A 25,617-nucleotide genomic window follows, 5' to 3' on the forward strand; every position below is an offset into this window, starting at 1 on the left:
CATGACGTTACAACACATACTTTTACAACGCATACCTTTACAACGCATTTTTTACAACGCAACATCCATTACAACACATTCCATTACAACGCATATCATTACAACGAATATTGTTAAACTACCTTTACAACGCATTCCATTACAACGCATACTACCTTTACAACGCATACCATTACAACGCATACCATTACATTGCATGTTTGGTAAGTGTTGGATAGTGTAGGGGTAAAAATTACTATTCTAACTCCAGGGGGTGGAACAGTAGGGTAAGTGTTGGATAGTGTAGGGGTAAAAATTACTATTCTAACACCAGGGGGTGCAACAGTAGGGTAAGTGTTGGATGGTAATGTTATGCGTTGTAATGGTATGCGTTGTAATGACTGCGTTGTAATGACATTCGTTGTAGTGGTATGCGTTGTAGTGTCATGCGTTGTAATGGTTGCGTTGTAAAGACATGCGTTGTAATGGATGTTGCGTTGTAAAAGTTTCGTTGTAATGGTAGTGCGTTGTAAAAGTTGCGTTGTAAAGGTTGTTCCCCTAAATAACCCCTGCTCACCCCTTTGGTAGCTTGGCACGAGCAGACAGGCTTATCTCAGATCCAGTGTGTTAAGCATTAGTGAATATACACAGTAACACAGTGAAAACACTACAGATGGACACAAGACAGTTTTTATAGAAATACGTATTCTCTATATAGACTTAGCACAAGACCACAAACAACAAAAATCCACAATATTATACTTAAGATTGCTTAAAGATGATAAAATGTTGCTTAGTTCAAGTTGATGATAAATGCGACAAAGTTCTCAACAAAGTACCTGGATGCATAACGCAAAGTAAACAAAAGGCTCGCAAAAGGGGAGATGTGATACGGGGGAAATGATGCGTCGTGCCTCAATGCTTGCGCAAAGTCGTGATCCTTACGGGTGCGGGGTTGTTGGGTAGGTTCTCGGCCTGCGGGCCCGTTGCGATGCGCAAGATGGCGCCTTGATGCGATGCGATGATCCGGTTGCGATGTGATAAGATGGCGCCCTAGATGCAACGATGCAACGATGCGAAGACGCTGCGATGATGATGCGTAGGCTCCCTGGCATCCTTGCAACTACTCTGTACTTTGGAGCCGCGACAGACCCTGCGACACGCTTCTCCGGTGATGCGATGGCGATTCTCTCGATGGTGTCACCCTTCTCCGATGATGTGACAGCAGGCAGCTTTCACGAAGAGACGCTTTCTGTCAGATGCAGTGGCGGCACGCTTCTCCGGCAGTGCGACGATTTCAGTGCGCCGGCGACAGGCTTCTTCTCAATGCGTCGCGCTTCCGGCTCCCAGGGACACGCAAATGTCTGTAGATGGAATTCCCAGCTAGGAAATTCAGAGGTGAGCTGGAGATTAAGTCTTTTGTCCCTGAGACTGAGACTTCAGCAGGAGGCAAGCACAGTTCAAGCCCTTCGAGAATATTCTGTAGATGATGAAAGTCATTAAAAAGTTCATTCTCCTTTCCTTGGCAATGAAGCAACCACTGGAGGCCAACCCAGCAAACAGCACACTGGCAGAGGGGCAGTCAAACTCCGGCATCTTCCTTGGTTCTTCTCCTTGGCAAAAGGTTTCTTGTTCCAGAAGTGATCTAAAGTTCTTGGGACTGGGTCCCAATATTTATACCCCAAAATCCTTTGTTCTCTGAAGGCAGAGAGGCCTCTGCCTGGTCCAAACCAGTTTCTGAGCACTTTGTTTACAGGACTCCTTCCTTCCATTCACTGTGCAGGGCAGAGACATCAGACGCCCCACACGAGGTGGAGCCAGCACAGGGGAGGGAAGGCACAGCTATGGAGCACTTTGTTGACAAGATTCATTCTCTCCTTTCTCAGTGCAGGGCAGAGACATCAGACAAGCCTCAGGAGGTGGAACCAGCATTGTTGTTATTCAGGTCCCAGGTGCAACTCATACCTCCCAGCTAGATGCAGATCTCTCTATTCACCAGTGGACTGCCCCAGCCTGTCTCCTGGAATCCCCCAGCCCTGTCACTCACAAACCCAGACAAAGAATACACAACCTAGCAGTGGCAGGCCTGGACAGTTAGGCAAGAAAATACCTACTTTCTAAAAGTTATATTTTCAAACACAGAATATTAAAACCAACTTTACTGAAAGATGTATTTTATCATTCAGAGTCTAGGCATTTTAAATACGAATTTCTACCATGTTCCCTGAGTCAGTTAGGATTATAAGAATGTAATAATCTAACTGCCCATTGTAACCTATGGAGAACAGGTAGCCTTGCAATAGTGAAAAACGAAAATGGTTGTAATTCGCTATTATGACACACGCATCAGAGTATGTCCTACCTTATACTTCAATGCACCCTGCCCTTGGGCCTACCATAGGGGTATCTGATATGAAGCAAAGGGAAGGTTTAGGGACTAGCAAGTGGGTGCACTTGCCAAGTCGACATGGCAGTACTAGACTGCACACAGGCCTTGCAATGGCAGGCCTAAGACACTTTACAAGCTGCTTCTGTGGGTGGCACAACCAGTGCTGAAAGCCCACCAGCAGCATTTGATGTACAAGCCCTGGGCACACATGGTGCACTGTACTAGGGGCTGACAGGTAAATCAAATAACCCAATCATGGAATCACCAATTAGTACATCAATTTAACATAGGGTGCAGTTGCACTGTGGCACTGAATAACAGTGGCACAGTGCCCAAAGCATATAACCAGCAAAAACATATCAAAACAGAGGAGGCAATCCGTCAAAATGTAAGGGAGACTCACGCCAATGATGCCAGGTCTACCAAGCAGAATTAACTCTTGCTTTGTCTGTGGAACAAACAGATTTTTAAGTGGGGAAGGTGACTTATAACTTTGTAAAACATACGTGACAAGTCATGTGTTACACCTTTGGTCAGTGCTGGCACTTATTACGTTGCATTCTGGAGATTAGAGCCCATAAAATGTTAATGCAAGAATACAAGCCCCATAATGCAATATGCTGTTGGCTGAAAACGAGGGATGGTTGACATTTAATTGTCAGGGCCTCTGGATAAATACGATTATGCAGCTCCGTGGTGTTTTCTGCATAATTATGTATTTACTGCACATGCCACATAATCCATCATCTTCTGCATAAATTGCAGATTTTATCCCAAAAAACAATTCTAGAGAAAACGGATCAAAAGTTATTAAAAACGCTATTGCCTGGTTGCTGCACCGTGGAAGCCATCTTGTCACACAGAGGAAGGGCACCCTACAGGTGCTGATGCTGTATTTAGGTGTTAACATGCTGTTAAAGAGGTGAAACATCTGTATATACCGTTTTAACATGTATCAATTAAAAAATATTAAAGTTATACTGCTCCAAAATGTGCCGCATTGGGCTCCATATTTTGCCTTTTCTTGCTGCATAATTTTGTCCTCACTCTCTGTATAATTCCAGCAGACCCAGCCATGCAGCACTTTACAGGCTAGTGAAATGCTAAATAAAATTTGGGGCCAGATGTAGGTAGCCCAATACCGGTCGGTAACGACTGAAATTGACCGAATTTCGGCCGCTACCGACCGGTATTGGGCCTTTGAGATGTAGGGGCCAAATTTAAGGATTCGGTAATTTACCGAATCGGTAATTTAAGGAATCAGTAAATTACCGATTCCTTAAAATACCGATTCGGTAAATTACCTCATCCTTAATGTAGGGAGCACTCAAGTGAGTGCATTTCTGAGTTAAGGATTCGGTATTTACCACCAACTAAACGTTGGTGGTAAATATCGGAAACCTTTGAAAAAGCAAATTTGTGCTTTTCCAAAAAGTGCCATGTGGCAGACGCAGACATACATGCCCTTAGGGCATGTATGTGTGCCACATGTGCACACATGCACGATTCAGGGGTGCAACAGGGTGTCAATGTGACACCCTGCCACCCTTGTAAGTCTTCCCCATATTACCGATTCAGTATTTACCGAATCTGTAATTCCAATTGATTCCTATGGGCCTACCATAGGAATGAATGGGTATTACCGATTCTGTAAATACCGAATCGGTAAAATTCGGTATTTTAGAATCGGTAAATTTGGATTACCTACATCTGGCCCTTAGTTCCTCACTTTCTGTCTTTTTTCTTGAGAGTTAAACAGCCCAGTGGGTGAGAAGGCAGAGATGGCTTTACAGATGCAAATAGGACGATCTAGCTGGTAATGGGCGAGCATTATCGCACCGTAGGGAGCCACGGAACAATAAAAAGGCACTGTTTCCCAGAACAATGAGCGCAGCAGAGACACTATTGAAGCAATGTGCTGGTACTTCTTTTTCAGAGCGGCCAGCTGTGACCCTGCCTTTAAATGGTGCAGCACTTGCTGCCCCCTACAGGGCTGACTTTCATGGCTGACTGGTGCAGCTACACCTAACATAGAGCTTCGGATGGGAGGGGTTAGGGATTAGTTTAGAAATAACTTATGGGTTTAAAAGCACCAGCTGCAGAGTTCTTTGTGGGTCCAGCAGTTTTTAGGCAGCAATAAAAATGTCAGGATAACTCTGGTGATTAATGTTCCTTCTGGAGAGAGGTCAGAGTTTTGTCCAGTGGAAGTTTTGATTCATCATAAGGTAGTGCAGAGGGTTAATATGCCTGCTGCAAAGAACTGTACCATGCAGATCACAGAACTGTATGTTATGTGGACAGCTCTGCGCATCCCTGCTTTTGTTATAGAGATACTTTTGTTACTTCTAGTTTATAAGTTACAATCCTAATAAAGCACAGTGACCTATTAACTGCCATCAAAGCGCTAAATGCTATCTGCATGGTATAGGTCAGAATATTTTGTTTTTAATCCTAGTCCCCCACTCCAGACTTCTGGCGCATCCAGCCGCGGCCCTTGGAGGGAGTTGCGGTGGGGCAGGCAGGCGGGGCGGGGGAGGGGCAGGGTGGGGGGTTGATAAACACCGGAATATGGATGATTACAGGTAAGTAAACAATTAAATTAATAAAACGAATTTCGTAGCACGCCCTGCATTGCATTTTGCAATGCAGAGCACGGAACGAAAATCGTTTTATTAATTTAATTGTTTACTTACCTGTAATTATCCATATTCCGGTGTTTATCACCCCCCACCCTGCCCCTCCCCTGCCCCGTCTGCCTGCCCTACCGCAACTCCCTCCACGGGCAACGGCTGGGCACATCTCCAGTCTATTGGAGAGGAAGTTGAACTAGCTACCACCCTTTTTAAGTGGCAGAGGACAGGAGGTATTACTCCCTCCTTTTCTTTCAAAGTCCCTGGAACTTCAGTGGGGGTGCCTCAGGGCTCCGCCTTGAACCCCACACTGTTCAACGTTAATCTGACACCACCAGCCCAACTGGCGGAAGCTTTGAGGGCAAAAGTGATCATGAACGCTGACGACACACAGCTGCTGTTCTCCTGTGAGAAGGGAGAAGACATTGCAGACAAATCTATTAAATATTGCCTAGCTGCTGTATTTCACTGGATGACCATGGATCACGGACACAATATCAACGACCAAAATATCGTCTGGACAGAATATCGTCGCCAAAATATTGATGGACAAAATATCATCTCCCTATCTACAAACAGGTAAGTAAAAAAATATCAAAGACAAAATACCGTTGTATTAAATATAGTTTGTAAAAATATCGATTTTTTTTAAATATGTTAAAAGTAATATTAACTTAATTAAATAATCAATATAATTAAGTAAAACATACTTAAAATTATTTTAAAATTTTTTAAAATTAATAAATAATATATGAAATCTCTTTAAAAAAAATTACATCACTGTTGGATAGCGGGAGAGTAAAATTTACTATTCCCACTCCAGCGAGTGGAACAGTAGGGAAAGGGTTGGATGGTGGGAGGGTAAAATGTACTATTCCCACTCAAGCGAGTGCAACAGTAGGGAAAACGTTGGATAGCGGGAGGGTAAAATTTACTATTCCAACTCCAGTGAGTGGAAGAGTAGGGAAAACGTTGGATAGCGTAGGGGTAAAAATTATTATTCCCACTCCAGTGAGTGCAACAGTAGGGAAAACGTTGGATAGCGTAGGGGTAAACATTACTATTCCCACTGCAGTGAGTGCAACAGTAGGGAAAGCTTTGGATAGCCTAGGGGTACAAATTACTATTCCCACTCCAGAGAGTGCAACAGTAGGGAAAGCGTTGGATAGCGGCAGGGTAAAAATTACTATTCCCACTCCAGAGAGTGCAACAGTAGGGAAAGCGTTGGATAGCGGCAGGGTAAAAATTACTATTCCCACTCCAGAGAGTGCAACAGTAGGGAAAGCGTTGGATAGCATAGGGGTAAAAATTAATATTCCCGCTCTAGCGAGGGGAACAGTAGGGAAAGTAATGATTTAATATTAAAATAATAAAATAATTATCAATACCAATTAAAAATTAATTACAGTTAATCACCAATTACAAAATATGTAATAATTAATTAATTATAAATTAAAAAGTAATTACCTATTAATAATTAATTAACAACCAATTAATTTTCAATACCAAAAATGTAATAAGTAATCGAAAAAGTACCAATTAATAATTAATTAACAATAAATTAATTATCAATACACAAAATAATTTCAATAATTAACTTAATTACAATTAAATAACTTCCCACCCTATTCCTCTATAATCCCACAACCCGCTCCGACGCAACCCGCTACATAATAAATGTATACAAATTAACATATTTATCACGTAATCAATAAATACAAATTAATTACCAATTAATACAAATTAATTACCAAGTAATAATTAATTAACAATAAATTGATTATCAATACCAATAAATAAAAATAAATATTTTCTTAATTACAATTAAATTACTTCCCACCCTATTCCCCTATAAATTCACAACCCACTACAGAACTAAAACGCAAAATTAAATTAAAAATAATCAATAATTCCTAAAAATGTATATTTAATTTACTATAATTAAATTACCTCCCACCCTATTCCCCTATAAACCCACAACCTGCTACGGAATTAAATGACGCAAAAATTAAATAACATAAAATTCATTACTTAAAAAAGATTATACATACATTCCAAAAATAATATACACTTTTAACACATATACTAACATACAAAACACTTAAAAATTCGATATATTTTATTGCCTATAATATGTACTTCGATATTTTGGCAGTCGATATTACTTACCTGCATTTTGATATTATTAACCACTATATTATGTCCATTCGATATTATGTCACATCTATATTTTGAATTCGATATTCTGTCCATTCTATATTTTTCTTCTCGATATAATGTCTAGTTATGGATGACCATCAATCAACTAAAGTGTAATGCAGACAAAACCAAAATTCTCTTCTTTGGTCAAAATCCCCCAGCAACATAGCAGACCTTCTAGCCAGATGGCATGCCCCACCCTCCCCCACCAAGGTCCACAATCCATTTTGTGTGTTTTTGTGTGCCGTGTATTCTAAAGGAGTGTTTGCACTTCATCTCATTCCCTGCCAGTAAATCTGTTGTCCAGCACTCATAACATCAAGATTGACCTTGTGCGATTGCCCTGAATTTGGGACTAACTGGCTTGTTGATCAATATACTTCAGATGGTCCAGAACACAGCAGCCCGCATTCTTCTTAACCCCTTGTGTGCTAGTGACGAGCTGAGCTCGTCATGAGGGACGGTTGAGCTGCCCTCATGACGAGCTGAGCTCGTCACAGCCGTTGGAATGTTCGCACGCAGGGATAATTTCCCCGCTGTGCTGAACGTTCCAAAACGGGTGTGGTCGTGACGAGCTCAGCTCGTCATGAGGGCAGCTCCGCTGTGCCTCATGACGAGCCGAGCTCGTCACCAGCACAGCAGCGACGTGCGCGGCCCCCTCCCCCCGCACAGCGGGGAGGGGGGGGAAACAGCCCGCAGCTAAGGGGTTAATTAACCACCGTGTACGCATGCCCCCCCACCTTTGCGCACTCCACTGGCTTCCAGTGAAAAAGAGGATCCGGTTTAAAGCGCTGGTCCAAGTCTACAAAACGATTCATTACATAGGTGCAGGCTAACTTAAAGCAAGAATTAGCCTTTACCTTCCCACTAGGAACTTGCGATCAGCCAACAGCCTACTACAGGCTAGGATTCCCAAGATTCGCCACGCCCGAGCAGGGGGTGGACCTTCTTCTATCTGGGACCGTCAGCATGGAATAAGCTCCATTTTGAGCTACGCTCCGTGGACTCTATCTCCTAGTTCATAAAAAGACTGAAAACATGGCTGTTCGCTCAAGAATAGAGGCCCCGGCAAATCCTGGAATGCTGCCTTTGAGCTTAGCGCTGCGACACTCTTAGGAAGCTGCCCATGAGCGGCGCACCGGGACACTCTTAGGAAGCTGCCTTTGATCTGAGCGCAGGGACACTCTTGTGAGTAGCTGTGTGCGATATAAATCTCATTTCTTTCATTCATTCAGTCTTTCATCATTCTAATGTTGCCAAAAAGGGTTCATTTCAGTAGAAATACATTCTTATTAGTAAACCCAACCCCATCCACTGTGGTACTTTATACATCCTGAGTTTGTGCTTCTCCAGACCAAACACTCTTAAAATATACTGCCTGCTAGTTTGGATGACATGCGATTCCTACACCTTGATATTTTCACTTCCTTATGCAGCATTTCCTATACATTGATTTACACACATATGATGAATTGCCTCTGCCTAATGTGTGTATTATATGAAGTGCTCTGACACCCTACACTGGTATGAGTGGCGCTATAAAACAAATTAAATGCATGTGAGAGAGGGCTATTGAGAGTTGAGGGGCACTGTTGGAGTGTGAGGGAATTTGTGGAGGTGAAATCATGGGGGGGGGCACCAAAAAAGTGTGTCGCACAGAGTGCCACCATTGCTAAAGCCGACCCTAGCCCCTCCCACTCCCCCTGTGTCGTCAGTGTGTTCATGAACACTGCCCCATGTTTGACCCAGTGCACGGCTTCATGCATCACTCAAGGCTTGACCCAGGGTCTCAAAGCTGGAGTCGCTCTGCTTGTGCAATAACTGCAGACCCGTTTTAACAATAACTGCACTTCTGGGATATAACAGAGGAGGAAATGACAGAGGAAGAGATAGTAAGAACATGCTCCCTGACAGTTTTCAATGAAGCCCAGATCAATGGACTCAACTGATCTTACCGCCTTCAACAAAGAGCAAACTACACAGAGGGGTGAAAAAAGAGGATACGTGCAGTGACTCCCCCCCAGCCCCCCACTTCCAGCCGCAAAGACTGAAGAGCAAAGTGAGGTGAGGAATCAATCAATGAGATGTTAAACAGAGGATGAAAAACATAACCTGAAAAGTCTCCTTGCACTTACTTAACATTTATTTACATATGTATTTATGCAGTTTTCTACAGCGTGGCCCAGGGGCATTTGAGTGTTTTAGCAACTAAGGAAAAAAAAGATAAAATATACTGACATGCAAAAAGAATGTATGCCTCATACAGGAAACAAATCAGCTAGACCTAGTGAGCTGAAATAGAAAAGGCTACCATGTTGTTACTACTCCATTACTGTGAAAAGACTAGCTTGTTCCCCTGGCATCCTGTAAATAGGGGCCCTTTGCTGGCTCACACATTCTCAGCACTGACAGCATCACTCCAAAATCACTTCATTCGTCACAGTCTATTGGACCCATGTCATTCCAGCTCCCGGCCTCCCCGGGGACCAGGACAGCGCTGAAGAGCAGCACAGATCCTCCGGTAAACCCTAAATGAAGGACCTCTGGCTGCTCATCTGTTGGATATTAGATCTGTTGGCAGCTTTTGACACAGTTGATCACTCCATAACTCTCAGTAGATTAACCACCTTGGTGGCCATTGGTAAACGTGAATGGGTTGAATCATTCCTGAGTAATCGGATCATACCCACTAAACTCAGACCTTTCCAACCATCACGGCTAACAATTGACTGCGCTGTTGCTCAAGTCATGAATGATAACAAAGGTGTCTACCTCCGCCCTCTTCTCAGCGTCATTTGGATGTGAGGCTTGCCATGCCCACCCAAGGTGGCCGCAGGTTCTTGAGTCACGGAGTCTAACTTTGAGCTGTATCCTAGTGGATCTGTGACTTGAACCCTCTTTCCTAAAGTTCATGAATGACCTACATTTTCTCCTACTGTAGACCTGTCAGGGCTGAGTGCTCCAGCGCCTAGAAACACCAGCTATAGAAGTACCCTCAACTGCATTCAGCTCAACTAAATATTACCTAACTTAATGGTGTGATGTTATCAACATCAGAATAAGAAAAGGCTGAGGATAACCTTCCAGAAATCATCAGATGAATATGGGTCCTTCGTTGTGAGCGAGGAACTCGGTACAATCCTTTCATTGTGTGGGTTGACGATCACTGTTGTGTTCCCTGCAGGATCATCATCCGCTGAGTTTGACCCTCGCCTGGTTTTTACAGGGTTTAGAACGAGAATAAATTTGCCCAGGGAGGATGGTTCTCGACATAATGAGCTACTCATGATCAGTTATGCAGTTTTTGTATTTTCTTTTATTTGTTGAAGTGGTTAAGGATGCTTCCTCTGACACATCGTTCCTGGTCAATAAGCAGCTGAGCTTTATCAAGGCCTCATGGGCTTTATATTATAGTCGTAATTCAAAATATGTATATCACAATTCTTGCGGGGCAAACTGGGTTGTAGTTATTGTGTCAGTACATTGGGGTATCAGTCGCCGGTCACATAGAAAGACAGTCAGAAATTGGCCATGGTTTATTGGCCAGAGTGAAACAGATGGTGGCTGAAGACTGTCAAATGGCTAATTAAAAATCCAATATGGATCCTAAGGACCCTACAAACTAGTGTCCTATCACTACTCCCCACTGTCTCAAGAAAATGGTAGCCATTGAACTCTGCAATTACTTTGAAGCTGCCTGTTTCCTCGATGACACACAAGAGGGGTTTTATACCCACCAAAGGAGAGAATCAGCCTTAGTTATGGCTCTGGATGACCTCCTGGTGGATGCCGACAAATAATTCCACCACTGTTCCAATTTTATAAGACCTGTCGGAGGTCTTCAATGCAGTAGACCATAACCTTCTTAATCCCCCGGCTATCTAGTAGCGGGATAAAAGATACCGCCCTTACATTTGTTTGAATCTCTTTTTGTGAACCATTCCCAAAAAGTAATTTTATGTAATGTTGTCCTTTCCTCATCATCAGTATAAGCTGGAGAATCCCTGGGATTGACCCTCATGACTTCTATATTTAACATTTATATTAAACCAGTCCTGGGCGTCATCAGAAATGTTAGATGTTCTCTGTATTCTTATGCTGATGACACCCACCTTATCTTTCATGTGAAAGCTATTGGCCACTGTCAACATTCCCTTATTGCTTAAATAATATTAAACTCTGAATGAACTCCAACTGGTTGGAAATTTATATGGATAAATTGGAAATTCATGTGATAGACAAGGATCATGGAAGGCTTGCTGTACCTTGTCCAACTCTTTTCGGTCAAGGTTCATGGACAAAGGCTTGCTGTCCCCGTCCAACTCTGTTAGGGCCCTGTCCACAGTTCAAACATGATGTACAAAGTCTTGCTGTTACATTTGACTTCAACTTGAAAATGAATGTCCAACACTCCTCAGTTGTATTTTTCTGACCCTTGCTTTTGCGTAAGCTCACGTTTGAGCCCACTATGAGAATAGTGGCTGATACAATAGGATTACCAGGTGACTATCGTAACTCGCTTTACTGTATTATTTCTAAACCACAAGTGATGAAATTACACTCCATCCAAAACCAGGAGGCTACAGCTTTCACCTAAACCTCTTGATATACATCAGCCAATCCAATCGTTCAAAAACGCCACTGGCTTCCTATACACAAGATAATCCGTTTCAAAATTCTCTGTATTTACCTAAGGATCTACATATCTATGCTGCCACTTGCTCACAAATAGGTCCAAGTCACATGAACCCTATTGTCATACTCATTCCTCTGAAGCAAATTTTTTATAGATTATTAAATACTTCAGCGGGTGTCTAGCCCTTTACCTATCTTGTAGCAAAAAATTGGATGAAGCTTCTTGACTTGAGATCTACCTCCTTCAACCTTTGTTTCAGAAAATGACCTAAACATCTATGTTCTTGCATTATTTTGGCACTATTTATAGCACCAAGAGGCCCTCTGCTAAATGCAGTGCTTAACGTATAGCCTCAACACAACATACAGTAACTCTGGGGTACAGAGCTTCTCACCTCTAGGGCTGAAGAATAACACCCACCAGATCACACAGATTCACATAAACTAGCTGATACTTGGAGAGTTTCTTGAGCACTGTCACACTGTCCAAACTGCCTGATTTGTCAGATAAAGGCCTTTCGGTCTTACCTGCCACTGGCTGCAAACAGTAATGGTGGCTTCTTGTCTCAAGATTTCTGATTTTTCTGCAACAGCACATATTGTTCCAGGCCTACTGTGCACTCACTGTGACTGCTGGGGTTTCTTCTCGCTTTTGACCATTTGTACGGCACACCTTACTTCATTCGCTATAATGGTTGGGGGTCCATCTCCCTGAAAGAGTGTGTACTGATCGAGTCCAACTACCGTAAGTGAGACTCCTGGCTTTACCCTGGCCTCTGCCTCAGCATCCAGACAGGGAAGTTTTGTATTTGTTGTTAACAGTGTATAATGTGTTAACTAATAAATTAGTTATTTATAAATAGTGCAGGGGCTCAAAGATTTTCGTAGGAGCTCACTGCTGGCACTGCCTAATGCCTGGGTTGCCAAATACCCAGGTTTCCTAATCTTGATTCCACCTCATGCCTCTTTCTTCCACCACCGTACACTTCCTCTTTCTTCATCTCTTGCATATCAATGCTATGCGGTCTTTCTTCCACCTCATGCCTCTTTCTTCCACCACCGTACACTTCCTGTCTCTTTGTCTCTTGCATACCAAGGCTACGTGGTCTTTCTTCTACCTCACGCCTCTTTCTTCCACCACCGTACACTTCCTGTCTCTTCATCTCTTGCATATCAATGCTATGCGGTCTTTCTTCCACCTCACGCCTCTTTCTTCCACCACCGTACACTTCCTGTCTCTTCATCTCTTGCATATCAATGCTATGCGGTCTTTCTTCCACCTCACGCCTCTTTCTTCCACCACCGTACACTTCCTGTCTCTTCATCTCTTGCATATCAATGCTCTGCGGTCTTTCTTCCACCTCACGCCTCTTTCTTCCACCACCGTACACTGCCTGTCTCTTCATCTCTTGCATATCAATGCTATGCGGTCTTTCTTCCACCTCATGCCTCTTTCTTTCACCACCGTACACTTCCTGTCTCTTTGTCTCTTGCATACCAAGGCTACGTGGTCTTTCTTCCACCTCATGCCTCTTTCTTCCACCACCGTACACTTCCTGTCTCTTCATCTCTTGCATATCAATGCTATGCGGTCTTTCTTCCACCTCACGCCTCTTTCTTCCACCACCGTACACTTCCTGTCTCTTCATCTCTTGCATATCAATGGTATGCCGTCTTTCTTCTACCTCATGCCTCTTTCTTTCACCACCCTACACTCCTTTCCTCTTTATCTCATGAATACCGAGACTGCCTAGTCCTGATTTCACTTCATGCCTCTTTCTTCCAGCACCGTACGCTTCCTGTCTCTTTATCTCTTGAATAGCGAGGCTGCCTAGTATTCATTCCGGCTCATGCATCTTTCATCTCCACCCTTCACTTTGGTTTCTTTTTCTCACTCTCGCAGGTTTTTTCTCCCTCTTCTGCTTTTCTCTCTATTACTACGCATCAAAGTCTGATGGTGTAGAAAAAGTCCTGATGCCCAAAAACTAGTTCTGGAGCCCACTACCTGAACCATCAGCACAAACAAAACACATAGTTGCAACCTCTGACTGCAAAGCAATGCCTTGCAACTAGATTTAATCGGCCTGGGACTGAAGAGATTGATGTCTTAGTGCTGAGAAAGGGTCAGACTCCTGTCAGGCTGATGCTTCTGAAATGACAGAAAGGGTAAAGCAGAGTCATTTACAAAATGCTGACATAAGACTGACTCTGTTCTGGCCATTCTGACCCTCAGAAGTATTGGGCTGGCAAAATATTCTCTGATTTACCTATTAATCATTTCCTTTCCACTTGATTCAGCACTTTACATAATGTGTAGGCCTGGGCAGAGTTCGCAGAGTTCAGCTAGGCAGAACTCTGCGAAGTAACCAAAAAAACTCTGCCACGCTATGTGGAGTTCTGCAATTTAGTCCCCGCTTGTGCTGATTTTAGCTCCGGGTGTTTGTCCCGTGCTGTGAAATCAGCGCAAATGGCACCATGTGCAGCGTAAGAGGGCGCTGCTTCTTTCTGCCACTCGAGTAGATTTTCTACTCGATCAGCAGCTTCCTCAACCGGTGCGAACGTTTCTCTACGCGAGCGTAAGCGACCAGCCACGACCACCCGCATTGAGATATCTCGCCCGGAGGTGGTCTGGAGTAAGATTTTCCTCATTCTCACTCAACAACTTACCGTTGGCGAGCTATGGGAGAGGTAAAACTCTGTGCCGCTACGCTGAGTTTTTCAGAACTTCACGTTCTATGCGGAGCGCAGAGTGGGAGAAGCTCCGCAAACTCCATGAGCGGAGCGGAATTTCACACCTAGGCCTAATAATGTGTCATTAGAATACATATTAACTCTTCCATGTACAAGACACAGTGTCTCACTTTTCTCCTTCTTGTCGCAGGAGGACGCCAGGGGAAGCTACCTGTGACTGCCTTTGAGGCCTTTGACCTGGAAATGAAAAGCTGGACTCGCTACCCCAGCATTCCCAGCCGGCGTGCCTTTGCGAGTTGCGCAATGTCAGAGAACTTATTCTTCAGCCTGGGAGGTCTGCAGCAACCAGGACCCCACAACTTCTATTCACGCCCTCACTTTGTCAACACGGTTGAGGTCTTCGATGCTGACCAAGGTGAGCTTCTTTATCATAAGTCTTTCTCTTTCCTCTTCACTCACCAAAGTTTGATTGTAGTAGGAAATGTCGAAATTCAAAAAGCAACAGGACAGAATATCGTTACCACAATACCGAGGGACACAATTGTGAAAGGTAAGTGCACAGAGGGAGGTACGGATATACTATTCTTGACTCCATATCTCCGTATCTTGAACATTTCTGTATCACCAAGGTTTGTATATGTAGAGTCAGGTATGGAAAATGTATAGAAACTTACCTTTAGATATTTTATCCCTCGATATTGTGGTAACAATATTCTGTCTAGTCGATATTTGGGATTTGATATTCCCAGCCTACACTCCAAAGTTCTACATCAATTCTCTTAACGCACCCCTATAACCTTATTTCTCCTTCTGAATCTGGCATATACTTATTTGTTATGAACTAGATTGGATTGGATCACATTGTACTGTCTTTGGTTTTGTTGGGTTCGATAGTACCCGATTTCATCAGATTGGGTCAGATTCGCTGAAGTTGGAGTTGAATTGGATTGAGTTGGGCTGCAGTGGTTTCGGTTTGTACGGGTTGGGTTGGGTTAGAATGCCTTGAGTTGGATTAGACTAGAATGTACTGTCTTGTTCTGAGTTGGGTTGGAATGGATTATGTACTGAATTGGGTTGGATGGGGGAATGGATTAGATTATACTGTTTTGGATTGGAGTTTGCAGAATTAGATTTATTTATTTTTAGAACGTGGCACCATGTCATACTTTCAGGAAAAAACAAACTGTTCAATTGGAGTGACATATTGGGCTTGTGTGGACTGGTTTGGAAGAAATTACACAATACCATCTATGGGTTGGACTGGATTGTAGATTGGATAGAATGGGATGGGGTTCAGTGTGATTGAGTTGGGTTGAGTTGGTTTGGGTGAATTGAGTTGGGTTAGAGGACTGTTTTAGGGTAGAACTGGATTGTAGATTGTTTGGAATGGGATGGGGTTACATTTGATTGAGTTGGGTTGGGTTGGGTTGGTTTGTCTTAGATTGGGTGGAGTGAGGGGTCCATCTTTGGGTTTGATTGGATTGTAGATTAGCTACAATGTGATGTGGTTCAGTTTGATTGAGTTGGGTTGGGTTGAGGTGGTTTGCCTTGGATTGGGGGGAGTGAGGGGTCCATCTTTTGGTTTGATTGGATTGTAGACTGGCTAGAATGTGATGTGGTTCAGTTTGATTGAGTTGGGTTGAGTTGAGTTGGTTTGCCTTGGATTGGGGGGAGTGAGGGGTCCATCTTTGGGTTTGATTGGATTGTAGACTGGCTAGAATGTGATGTGGTTCAGTTTGATTGAGTTGGGTTGAGTTGAGTTGGTTTGTCTTAGATTGGGTGGAGTGAGGGGTCCATCTTTGGGTTTGATTGGATTGTAGATTAGCTACAATGTGATGTGGTTCAGTTTGATTGAGTTGGGTTGGGTTGAGGTGGTTTGTCTTGGATTGGGGGGAGTGAGGGGTCCATCTTTGGGTTTGATTGGATTGTAGATTAGCTACAATGTGATGTGGTTCAGTTTGATTGAGTTGGGTTGGGTTGAGGTGGTTTGTCTTGGATTGGGTGGAGTGAGGGGTCCATCTTTGGGTTTGATTGGATTGTAGACTGGCTAGAATGTGATGTGGTTCAGTTTGATTGAGTTGGGTTGAGTTGAGTTAGTTTTGGTTAGAGTGGATGAGGTGAGGTGAGGTGAGGTGAGGAGACGTCTTTGGATTGGATTTGATTGCAGATTGACAAGTATGGGATGGGGTTCAGTTGGATTGAGTTGGGTTGGTTGGAGTTAGTTTGTGTTGGATTTGTGGGGTCCATTCTTGGATTGTATTAGATTGTAGATTGGATGCAATGGGACGGGGTTCCATTTCATTGAGTTGGGTTAATTTGGTTTGGGTTGGATTGGGTGGCCTGGGGTGAGGGTCTGTCTTTGGGTTAGATTGAATGGTAGATTGGATAGTATGAAATGGCTTGGATTGGAGTGAATTAGACTGTGTTGCATGTTTACAACTGATGGCCTGATTTAGATCCTGGCTGGTAGGTTACTCCATCACAAGGGGATGGATAGATAACTCGTTGGCTGAAATGTCAATCCCATTATATCCTATGGGATTTAAATATGAGTGGCTGGGATATCAGTTCTCGTTGTGACAGAGTAACCCGTCCGCCAAGATCTGAATCAGGCCCTTAGTAAACGTTGATCAAGTCGGAGGATCCCACATGAATGGCTCCTTCATCTAAACGCAATCATTATTGTGACACTGGTGCTGAGAGCACAGCCGTGAAGTACGCATCGGGCCCCTCTTGACTTTGTCACATCAGACAGCCCGTAGCACGCTGGCACAAAGGTCCCTATAGCGCCCTCATTCCGAGGTGGCTGGTAATGCAAGCCTGAATTGCCATGACAAGTTGTGTGAAAATATCACACATCTGGGGCCCGATTCACAGAACTAACTTAAGACAAAATCCTAAACTTACTACTTTTGGTTTTCACAGAAGTTAGGATTTTGTCTTAAGTTTGTCTCAAGAAAGACTTCAGTTAGGATTTTGTCTTAAGTCTGTCTTAAGTTTATCTTAAGCCAAACTTAAGACAAAACCTTAACTTTTGTGAATACCAAAAGTAGTACGTTTAGGATTTTGTCTTAAGTTAGTTCTGTAAATCGCCCCTCTGATAATTTTGTGCATGAGAGCTTGGTGGGTAAAACCTGGTGAAATGTGCACAAGGATGGAAGTCCAAAAGGCGGAGCACTTGCAACAATCCAGCTTGGAAACTCTGAATTTGAAGGCTTTCCCTCATCCTGACCTCATTAAATCAGAATATGGAGGTCATTTTGCCAGAGGAAATACTGCACAATGTGGTAAACTATTACCCATGGAGAAATGAATGTCAATCCTTCCAGCCAACTCGGAATGCACCCTTGAACCTTCTGTCTCACCCTTGAAGCCATTAAAAGGCATCAGCTCTGTGCGAATGTTCAGGGTCCCAGTGGGATGACGTAGGCAGCAGCACTGCAGAGGTAGCGTCCCTACAACTGGGAGGGGGCTGCAGTTTTGGGGTGCTGAGAGCCTGCCTACCCTAAATCTGTCAGCAATGAGGTGGGAGGGAGCTAAACATTCCACTAGTGCCCTAAACATCACGGCTCTTTGTTGTGGCTCACAGCACGAAACGGGAGGCAGTTTACGTTCAGAGCCGACTTTATTCACGGACAGCACACGTCACTCCAACGGCGCGTCGAAGAGTCACCACAAATTGCCTTACTCATAATGTGTTGCACAATTAAAAGCCTGGATTTGGTAACAAAGGGCCACATTTATGAGGTTTTGTCGTAGGGCAGCGCCTCAGGCCTTCCTGCTGTGCTTCCCTACGGCAAAAGAAAAATGGCAGCAATGCGCTGTATCTATAAGATACGACGCATTCCTGTCCTTTTCCCCTGCACCAGCACACAATGGACTGCCGTGCGCCAAAGCAAGCACCTTTTCACAATGGTGCAAGGGTGCCGGCCTTGTGGGGATAATTATTTTTGTGCAGGAAGGGAAGCCTTTCTGTACAAAAATAATCGGAAGAGGCTTTTCCTGTTTCTACGTGTGCTGCAGAAAGCAGCACACATAGATTTCTCGTACATCTGGGTCAGTGTCAAAAGGCCATGGATGTTGCTGGGAACGCCCTCAGCAACACCCATTGCACACCCCTTTAACACAGAAAAAAGGGACTGATATTTATCAGGCAGGATTAAGCCAAAAAAAGTGTCTGAGTGCTGCCTGATGCATTTCACACAGGCTTCTGCGCCAGGGAACGTCACAAAAAGTGACGTTCCGATGGCGCACGGGGCCTCATAAATGAGGCCCAAAAGGTTTATGTTTCAGAAAATAGGCTGAGAGAAAAAGTCGTATATTCAGATCATTCTAAAAGTTGCCACTTCAGGCCAAAATGTGTGTATTTTATGAAAATGGAAAGCTCATGTTTGTCATAAAAGTGTTACCATTGAATTATTTATTTCTGGTTGGCGTTTGAGTGATAATGGATGTTGACTCAGTGACACGTATTGATTTCCTTGGCACCAGAGGGCACTTGCAGCTCGTGCTGCTATTTCACGACTTATGTGCACGCATTTCATCATATTTATTGATATCATTTTTCTGACACTATTGATCAACTCTTTCCCTGTATGAGGCCAGAGGACATAACACTGATCAATCTTAAGAGACATGATTGTCTTGCCTGTGACCCGCGAGCTCTGTGTGTTGCCTGCATTTACGAGGTTTGTTTAGCTTTCCATGTTCCCACCCTTCACATTGCAAGTAGATTCCCATTCATAGAATATGACAGAGAATCTACTTGAAATGGGCAAGAAGAAGAAATTAATAGAAGCAGAAGTGACTCAAGATGTTATGTGCACCTTTAACATGACAGGAGGTCATGTCTAAGTGCATAGCCAGAGTGTTTAAAATGCCTATCAAATTTTTGGCCTTTCAACCAATTTTTAGGTCCATTATTCAAACAAATTCAGCATTTTACCAGGAAATCGCCATTACAACGCTACTATTACCACGCGATACCTTTAGAACGTGGTCATTACAACGTGACTACCGTTACCACGCATAATCTTTACCACACAGGATTTTACAAGTGTGCCTTACCATGCATGCCTTTACAATTAATTTGGTTGTAGAGGAATGAATGGTAAAGGCTTATGCGTGCTAAAGGTTAATAGTACAGCCCGAGTGGCTCTCGGCAGCCAATGCAGTTAAAAAAACACACAGCTGTTTTTGACGGATATGGTAGTCCTAGCTGCCGTGAACTCTTACATATTTAAAAACTTTGACCTGAGAACTACTAGACTCCCGGAGCCCAAATTACAAGGTCGCGAGTTTGCCAGTATCTTATCTCACACTGCGCGAACTGAAATTATATTACGCATATGTCATAAGGCTTCTTCGTTAATATTATCCCACCGGCCGAGTCTGTAGCGGTAGATTTGCAGGAAGTGGAAGCAGGAAAACAAAGCCAATAGTGGCTCCAAAAGTCGGTTCTGCTGTGCGTTCTTAAGATTCTGACTGACACACAGTCCTCCGCGAGTTCACGGAAACCGATGGCGAGGGCAAGCATTTCACTGATCAGCTCATTCAATATCTATTTCTGTTGCGCAGTCGGCCAGCTATTACCATTTTATTGCTGATCATTAAACCTGCACTGTCTTTTTGTGTTTCTCTGTTTTCATTTTGTTGGGCCCACTCGCAAACCATAGGGAACGTTTATAATTTTATCTAGGGAACAGTTTAAATCTTCGTCATCACTTAACTGGGGAAATTGTCATTATCATGGATGTAAAACCGTTACCGCTCATATGCCATTACCATTCATGCCTTTACAATGAAATTCGTTGTAAAGGCATGCATGGTAAAAGTATATCCGTTGTAACATCCTGCATGGTAAAGGTAAGGAGTGGTAACAGTACCTGCGTTGGAACGGTTGCGTTGTAAAGGCATGCGTGGTAATCACATGTGTGGTTCCATCAGACAAGCAGTCACCATGGCTGAAAATTAGATTTTTCAGGCTGCTTGCTCGCCTGGTAAAGTTTTGGAAGACTACAGACACCAACACGTTAAACTTTACTTACACCACCTCTGTGTCACATATTGTTTGGTGTGTTTCAGGCAAGTTTGCCCACTGTCTGGGACAAGAGACAGAAAAGATCAAAAAGAAACATTGGGATGGATTACAGTTTACTTCACTTACCTAACCAGGAATTGTCCTTTTGACCTGCATGTAGATACTAAAGACCCCAGATCTGAGCACTAGCGAACTCCAAGGAATACCATCCCATGGCCCATTCTCTACCCTTCGGGTACAGTCTGATGAAATTTCGTCATGTGCCCATTAGAACAAAGACAAAGAATAGTGGAAGGAATCCTTTCCGGTGTCTTGAAGGGTGCAATAGTGCACCATAAGAGAAAGAAGCATCATAAGCTCTTGTGAGAGTAGCTTTTAGGTGGCTCTGATAAGAACCTATGTTGGGCGTGGGACAAAGGTGTACTAATAGAAACCATAATTTGAGTTTGAGGATGTTGTCCGTCTACCGAAGAAGAATCTTTCCTTGCTACGAGGTGCTGGGACCTTTTCCAATCAGAATTGTTTAAGCGGTGTTCTGAAACTCTCTCTAATTTGTCTCTGAGATATTGAACAGCTTATTGAGGGATCACCAAATATTCTTAATAATATTTTATTCATGGTGTGGGCTGTGTCGTTATTGATAAAAGAGAGCAAGGCCATCTAGCCCCAGGTGAAAGGGAAGAGGGTGTCATTGATTCCTTCTGCTCTCTGCGCCTCCTCTGATATTGATTATTATACGATACTGATTCTTGGAGCTCACAAGAAGTCAGGTATCTCTGCAACAGCACTAGCAAGGCTCATTTAGGTCTAGGAAATATCAGTTGTTACAGCGCATTGCTGATTTTTACAACGCGCGGACATTTACAATGTGTTGTTTTAGAACATGGTATTTTACAAAGCATTATGAATTGTAACAACTTATATATCTTTATATAGGTACATAAACAATTATGTATGCTTTGTATATATGGATATATATAGATAGATAGATATTCATAAACACTATATGTACAGTATGTGTAAATATATATGTGTGTGTGTGTGTGTGTTTGTTGTTTGAGGAACCCTCTAAACCCTCTTATTTTTATATTTATATATGTCTATTTAAATATATGTATGTATGTATATATTTTTCTTCCTGGTGGAAACTGCCAAATCCTTTTTTTGGGGGGGTTGGATTGTGGAAACCGTCCTTAAACCTTATAAAAAAAACTACATAAATTCAACGCTCTCTGTTCCTAAACCCTAAAAAACACTTACCACTATTTACCTTTATCTGTCCCTGAACCCTAACAAAACCCTATGCCTTTTTACCACTACCTGTCCCTGAACCATTAAACCCCTTACCAGTATTTACCTCTGCCTGTCCTAGATCCCTTCGAAAGCCCTAATTCCCCTTTATCTCCACACAGCCCTGAATCTTAAAAACCACTTACCGCCATCTACCTCTACCTGCCTTTGCCCCATTAAATATTCTTAGCCTATTTACCTCTATCCATCACTGAACCCAAAAAACAATTACCATCATTTACCTCTTCCCATCCTTGAATCCTTATGAATACACTCAGGTCCACCGCTTCTCTGACACTAAAACCTTAAAAACATTTACCTCGCTTTACCTCTACCAATACCTGATTCCAGAAAGAAAACCTTACCTCCTTTTACCTTTACCCGCACATGAAGCCTAAAAAATCAATATCTTAACCCTTAAATTCCATTTATTAAGTGGCATTATAAATGTGTAAAAAAATGCTTACCTGCATAGTAAAGTACTGTGCTCTAAACTGGCCAAAAACTGCCAGCGTTGTATTCTCCTGCATTGTAATGTCCTGTGTAACAAGAGTGTTGTGGTAAACTTTACATCCCAGTTCTAGGTCATATCAAGAGGGGCAGCATTCCTGTCCTGGTGAGCGTCAGAGACCTCATTGTTACCGCTGCTGATATTTAATATGGACATCAGGTGCTCACTCGAAGTCCTGCAACTCTTTGAGGAGGTCTTTCCTGATATATGCACTTGTTGGTCCTATTGGTCAAAGGGGACCCCAGCGATGAGACGACGAGAAATATGACTACACGTTACTTCTTGGCCAAGGTCAAAAACGCAATGAGTAGAGGCTGACTGGCTTTCCACTGAGGTGCCAGCCTTTGCCTCTGCTCCAAAAGTCCTATTTCATTGTCTCTGCCCTCAGCCTGGTCCTCACACTGCATAATCCTGGAGTAATGTTTCTTGGGAAATTGGCATTTAGAGCTCTTATCACCGTGGTCACCAGACAAATCAATGTTCATCTAAATGTATTGCAAACTATGGTTTAAAATATATATGAAATGTAATTAATGCATTTCATAGTTTGGATCTAATTGGGTTACTATCGATACTCTCATGCTATGAACGTGAGTCATGCACAATAACAAGCACTGGCAAAGGAAATTGGTTTGACTTACGTCTTCAGGTATGCATCTGATCTACTGGCTTTGCCTAAGCCTCCGGGGCACTCGACATATCAGCAATTGATTGGTGGCAGGACCAAGGGAGCTGCCGGGCACACTAACAGACTGATTTACAGTTTGACGGAGAGGCTACTTTGTCGCAACTGCGACAGAGTACCTCATCCACCAAACTGAAGGTCCAGCCGCCTAATTTAGAGTTAGATGGACCTTCATTCTACTGTGTCTCACCTTCTACTGAGTCTCACTGACATACTCCTCCAGTGGGCTGACAGAATGAGGGCCATCAGACGATTGGACATTTGACAGCCCGCGTAAATTGGGATTGGGCAGTCAAATTGCCAGTTTTTATTGTCTGTGTCTATCACTGCTACCTACAGTGATTGGCTAAGCATTGGGTGATTACTAAACGGTAGTTGGTTGTTCCAGAATTGCGAGAAAAGTCTAGGATGTTTGGCGTTGAAGGAGTCTGAAGCTGAGACACTGATGGCCAATCTTTAAGTTACAGCCTAAGGGAACATCTACATTAGGAATCCTCGTCTCCGAGCTACACACGCAGTCCTTTCACTGAGCTGTGGATGCAACAAGCCGTTATGGTGGGAACCTAACTATTGACAGCTTTGTGAAAGTAGCAACCAAGGAAGAACCTGGCACTGCAGGGAAGAAACTACACCTCTTTGGTGGCTTCTGGGAGAAAGTGCTCAACTTTATCGCATAAACAAATAATTACAAATAAAATTAAAAAGATGAGAATATATTCTGTTAATAGTATTCTTATTTAAAATCCATTGTTTAATTCATTTGATTGGATGTAAGCAAACAAGAACATAGAGTCAGTAGCATGTCATATCATAACATAATGTACCATAGCAAACAATAACATAGCGTACAGTAACATATCACACCATAACATAATGTACCATATCAAACAATATCATAGCGTACAGTAACATATTACACCATAACATACCGTACCATATCAAACAATAGCATAGCGTACAGTAACATATCACACCATAACATAATGTACCATAGCAAAAAATAACATAGCGTACAGTAACATTTCACACCATAACATAATGTACCATATCAAACAATAACATAGCGTACAGTAACATATCACACCATAACCTAATGTACCATAGCAAAAAATAACATAGCGTACAGTAACATATCACACCATAACATAACATACCATATCAAACAATAAACTAGCATACTGTAACATATCACACCATAACATAATGTACCACAGCAAAAAATAACATAGCAAACAATAACACAGCATACAGTAACATATCACACCATAACATAATGTACCATAGCAAACAAATAACTTAGCGTACAGTAACATATCATACCATAACATAATGTACCATATCAAACAATATCATAGCGTACAGTTACATATCACACCATAACATAGTGTACCATATCAAACAATAACATAGCGTACAGTAACATATAGGTAGGTAGGCCCACCTATTCTGGAGGAGATGGTCCAGCCTTACAAGGCCCCTCGCTCTCTTCGCTCTGACCATCAACATCTCCTTCAGGTTGGCAGGGTGAAAAAGGCAAGAACGGGTGGCAGAAGGTTTTCAATAAATGTGGCCTCTTTGTGGAACTCGTTGCCCCTACAACTGCGCTCGGAAGCTAGCCTTCTTCGGTTTCGAAAACTTTTAAAAACTTTTTTGTTTTCGGTTTAATCCCTTTATTCTCTAGTAGTGTTATGTTCTGGTAAGCGCTGGGATGCCTATAGGTAACCAGGCGCTATACAAAACTCAGAATAATAATAATAATAATAATATCACACCATAACCATAATGTTCCATATCAAACAATAACATAGTGTACAGTAGCATATCATGTGGATTTCTGAAAAATGGTCAGGCGATTTGGTCGATGTTTCTTAAGTAATTTTGCCCGGCGTTAAACGCCTCTAATACCATACGAAGTTTATCAAATAAAGAGGCAGGCGCTGGAGACAGGAAGACAGGAAACAAGTTTTATTCCGACGGAGCAGAACACATCAGATCGGACAACAAGGTATCGTCTCGAGGTGCTCTCTAACAGCCTCTCTGAGGCCTGGCCTTTTATACACTGGTTTACGACATGTGACCGCTCTTTATTACAATAAAGACATTGTGAAGTAATGAAAAAAAGAGACATCCCCGGTACCCCCCAGTTCCGGCTCATTCCAACACGTGGCTACAGTAGAGGTCCTCACCCCCCATACAATAGGAGGGGGCTATCACGCAGCTGAGTGTTCCGCCGATTCCTTTGGAATGTGTGCGCCTGATCGAATCTCAGGGGGTGGGGAGGTCATGATCAATAGTAGCTCCTTTGAAGAGGGGCGAGTGCATACAGTAGTGGGCAATAAACTGTATCCTCAGGCTAAGGGATGACCAGCGGTCCGTGCAGACAATCGGGCTCAGAGGAAGGGGTCATCAAAAGAGGGGTATTCATGAAAGGAAAGGAGGTGTTGGTCAGGCGCGGGGTGTGATTCCCAGAGACAGAGTCATGCGGAAGGGGAGGGTTCATGACTTGTGCATGTGAGAGCGGGGGCAGCCAGGGTGCATGGGGGATGCTTGCAGGGTCAGGGAAGTGCG

General features: G+C 43.1%; 1 protein-coding gene across 1 annotated transcript in view; it reads left to right on the forward strand.

The window, feature by feature from the left end:
- KLHDC8B (kelch domain containing 8B) overlaps positions 1–25,617 on the forward strand; it is an 840,178-nt gene that overhangs the window by 423,524 nt on the left and 391,037 nt on the right. Inside the window, exon 4 of the mRNA XM_078661833.1 lies at positions 14,714–14,938. Coding sequence (XP_078517959.1) covers positions 14,714–14,938 — 225 coding nt within the window. The remainder of the gene's footprint in view (positions 1–14,713; positions 14,939–25,617) is intronic.

Source organism: Lissotriton helveticus, chromosome 9 (assembly GCF_964261635.1).
Source record: "Lissotriton helveticus chromosome 9, aLisHel1.1, whole genome shotgun sequence".
Lineage (NCBI taxonomy): Eukaryota > Metazoa > Chordata > Amphibia > Caudata > Salamandridae > Lissotriton > Lissotriton helveticus.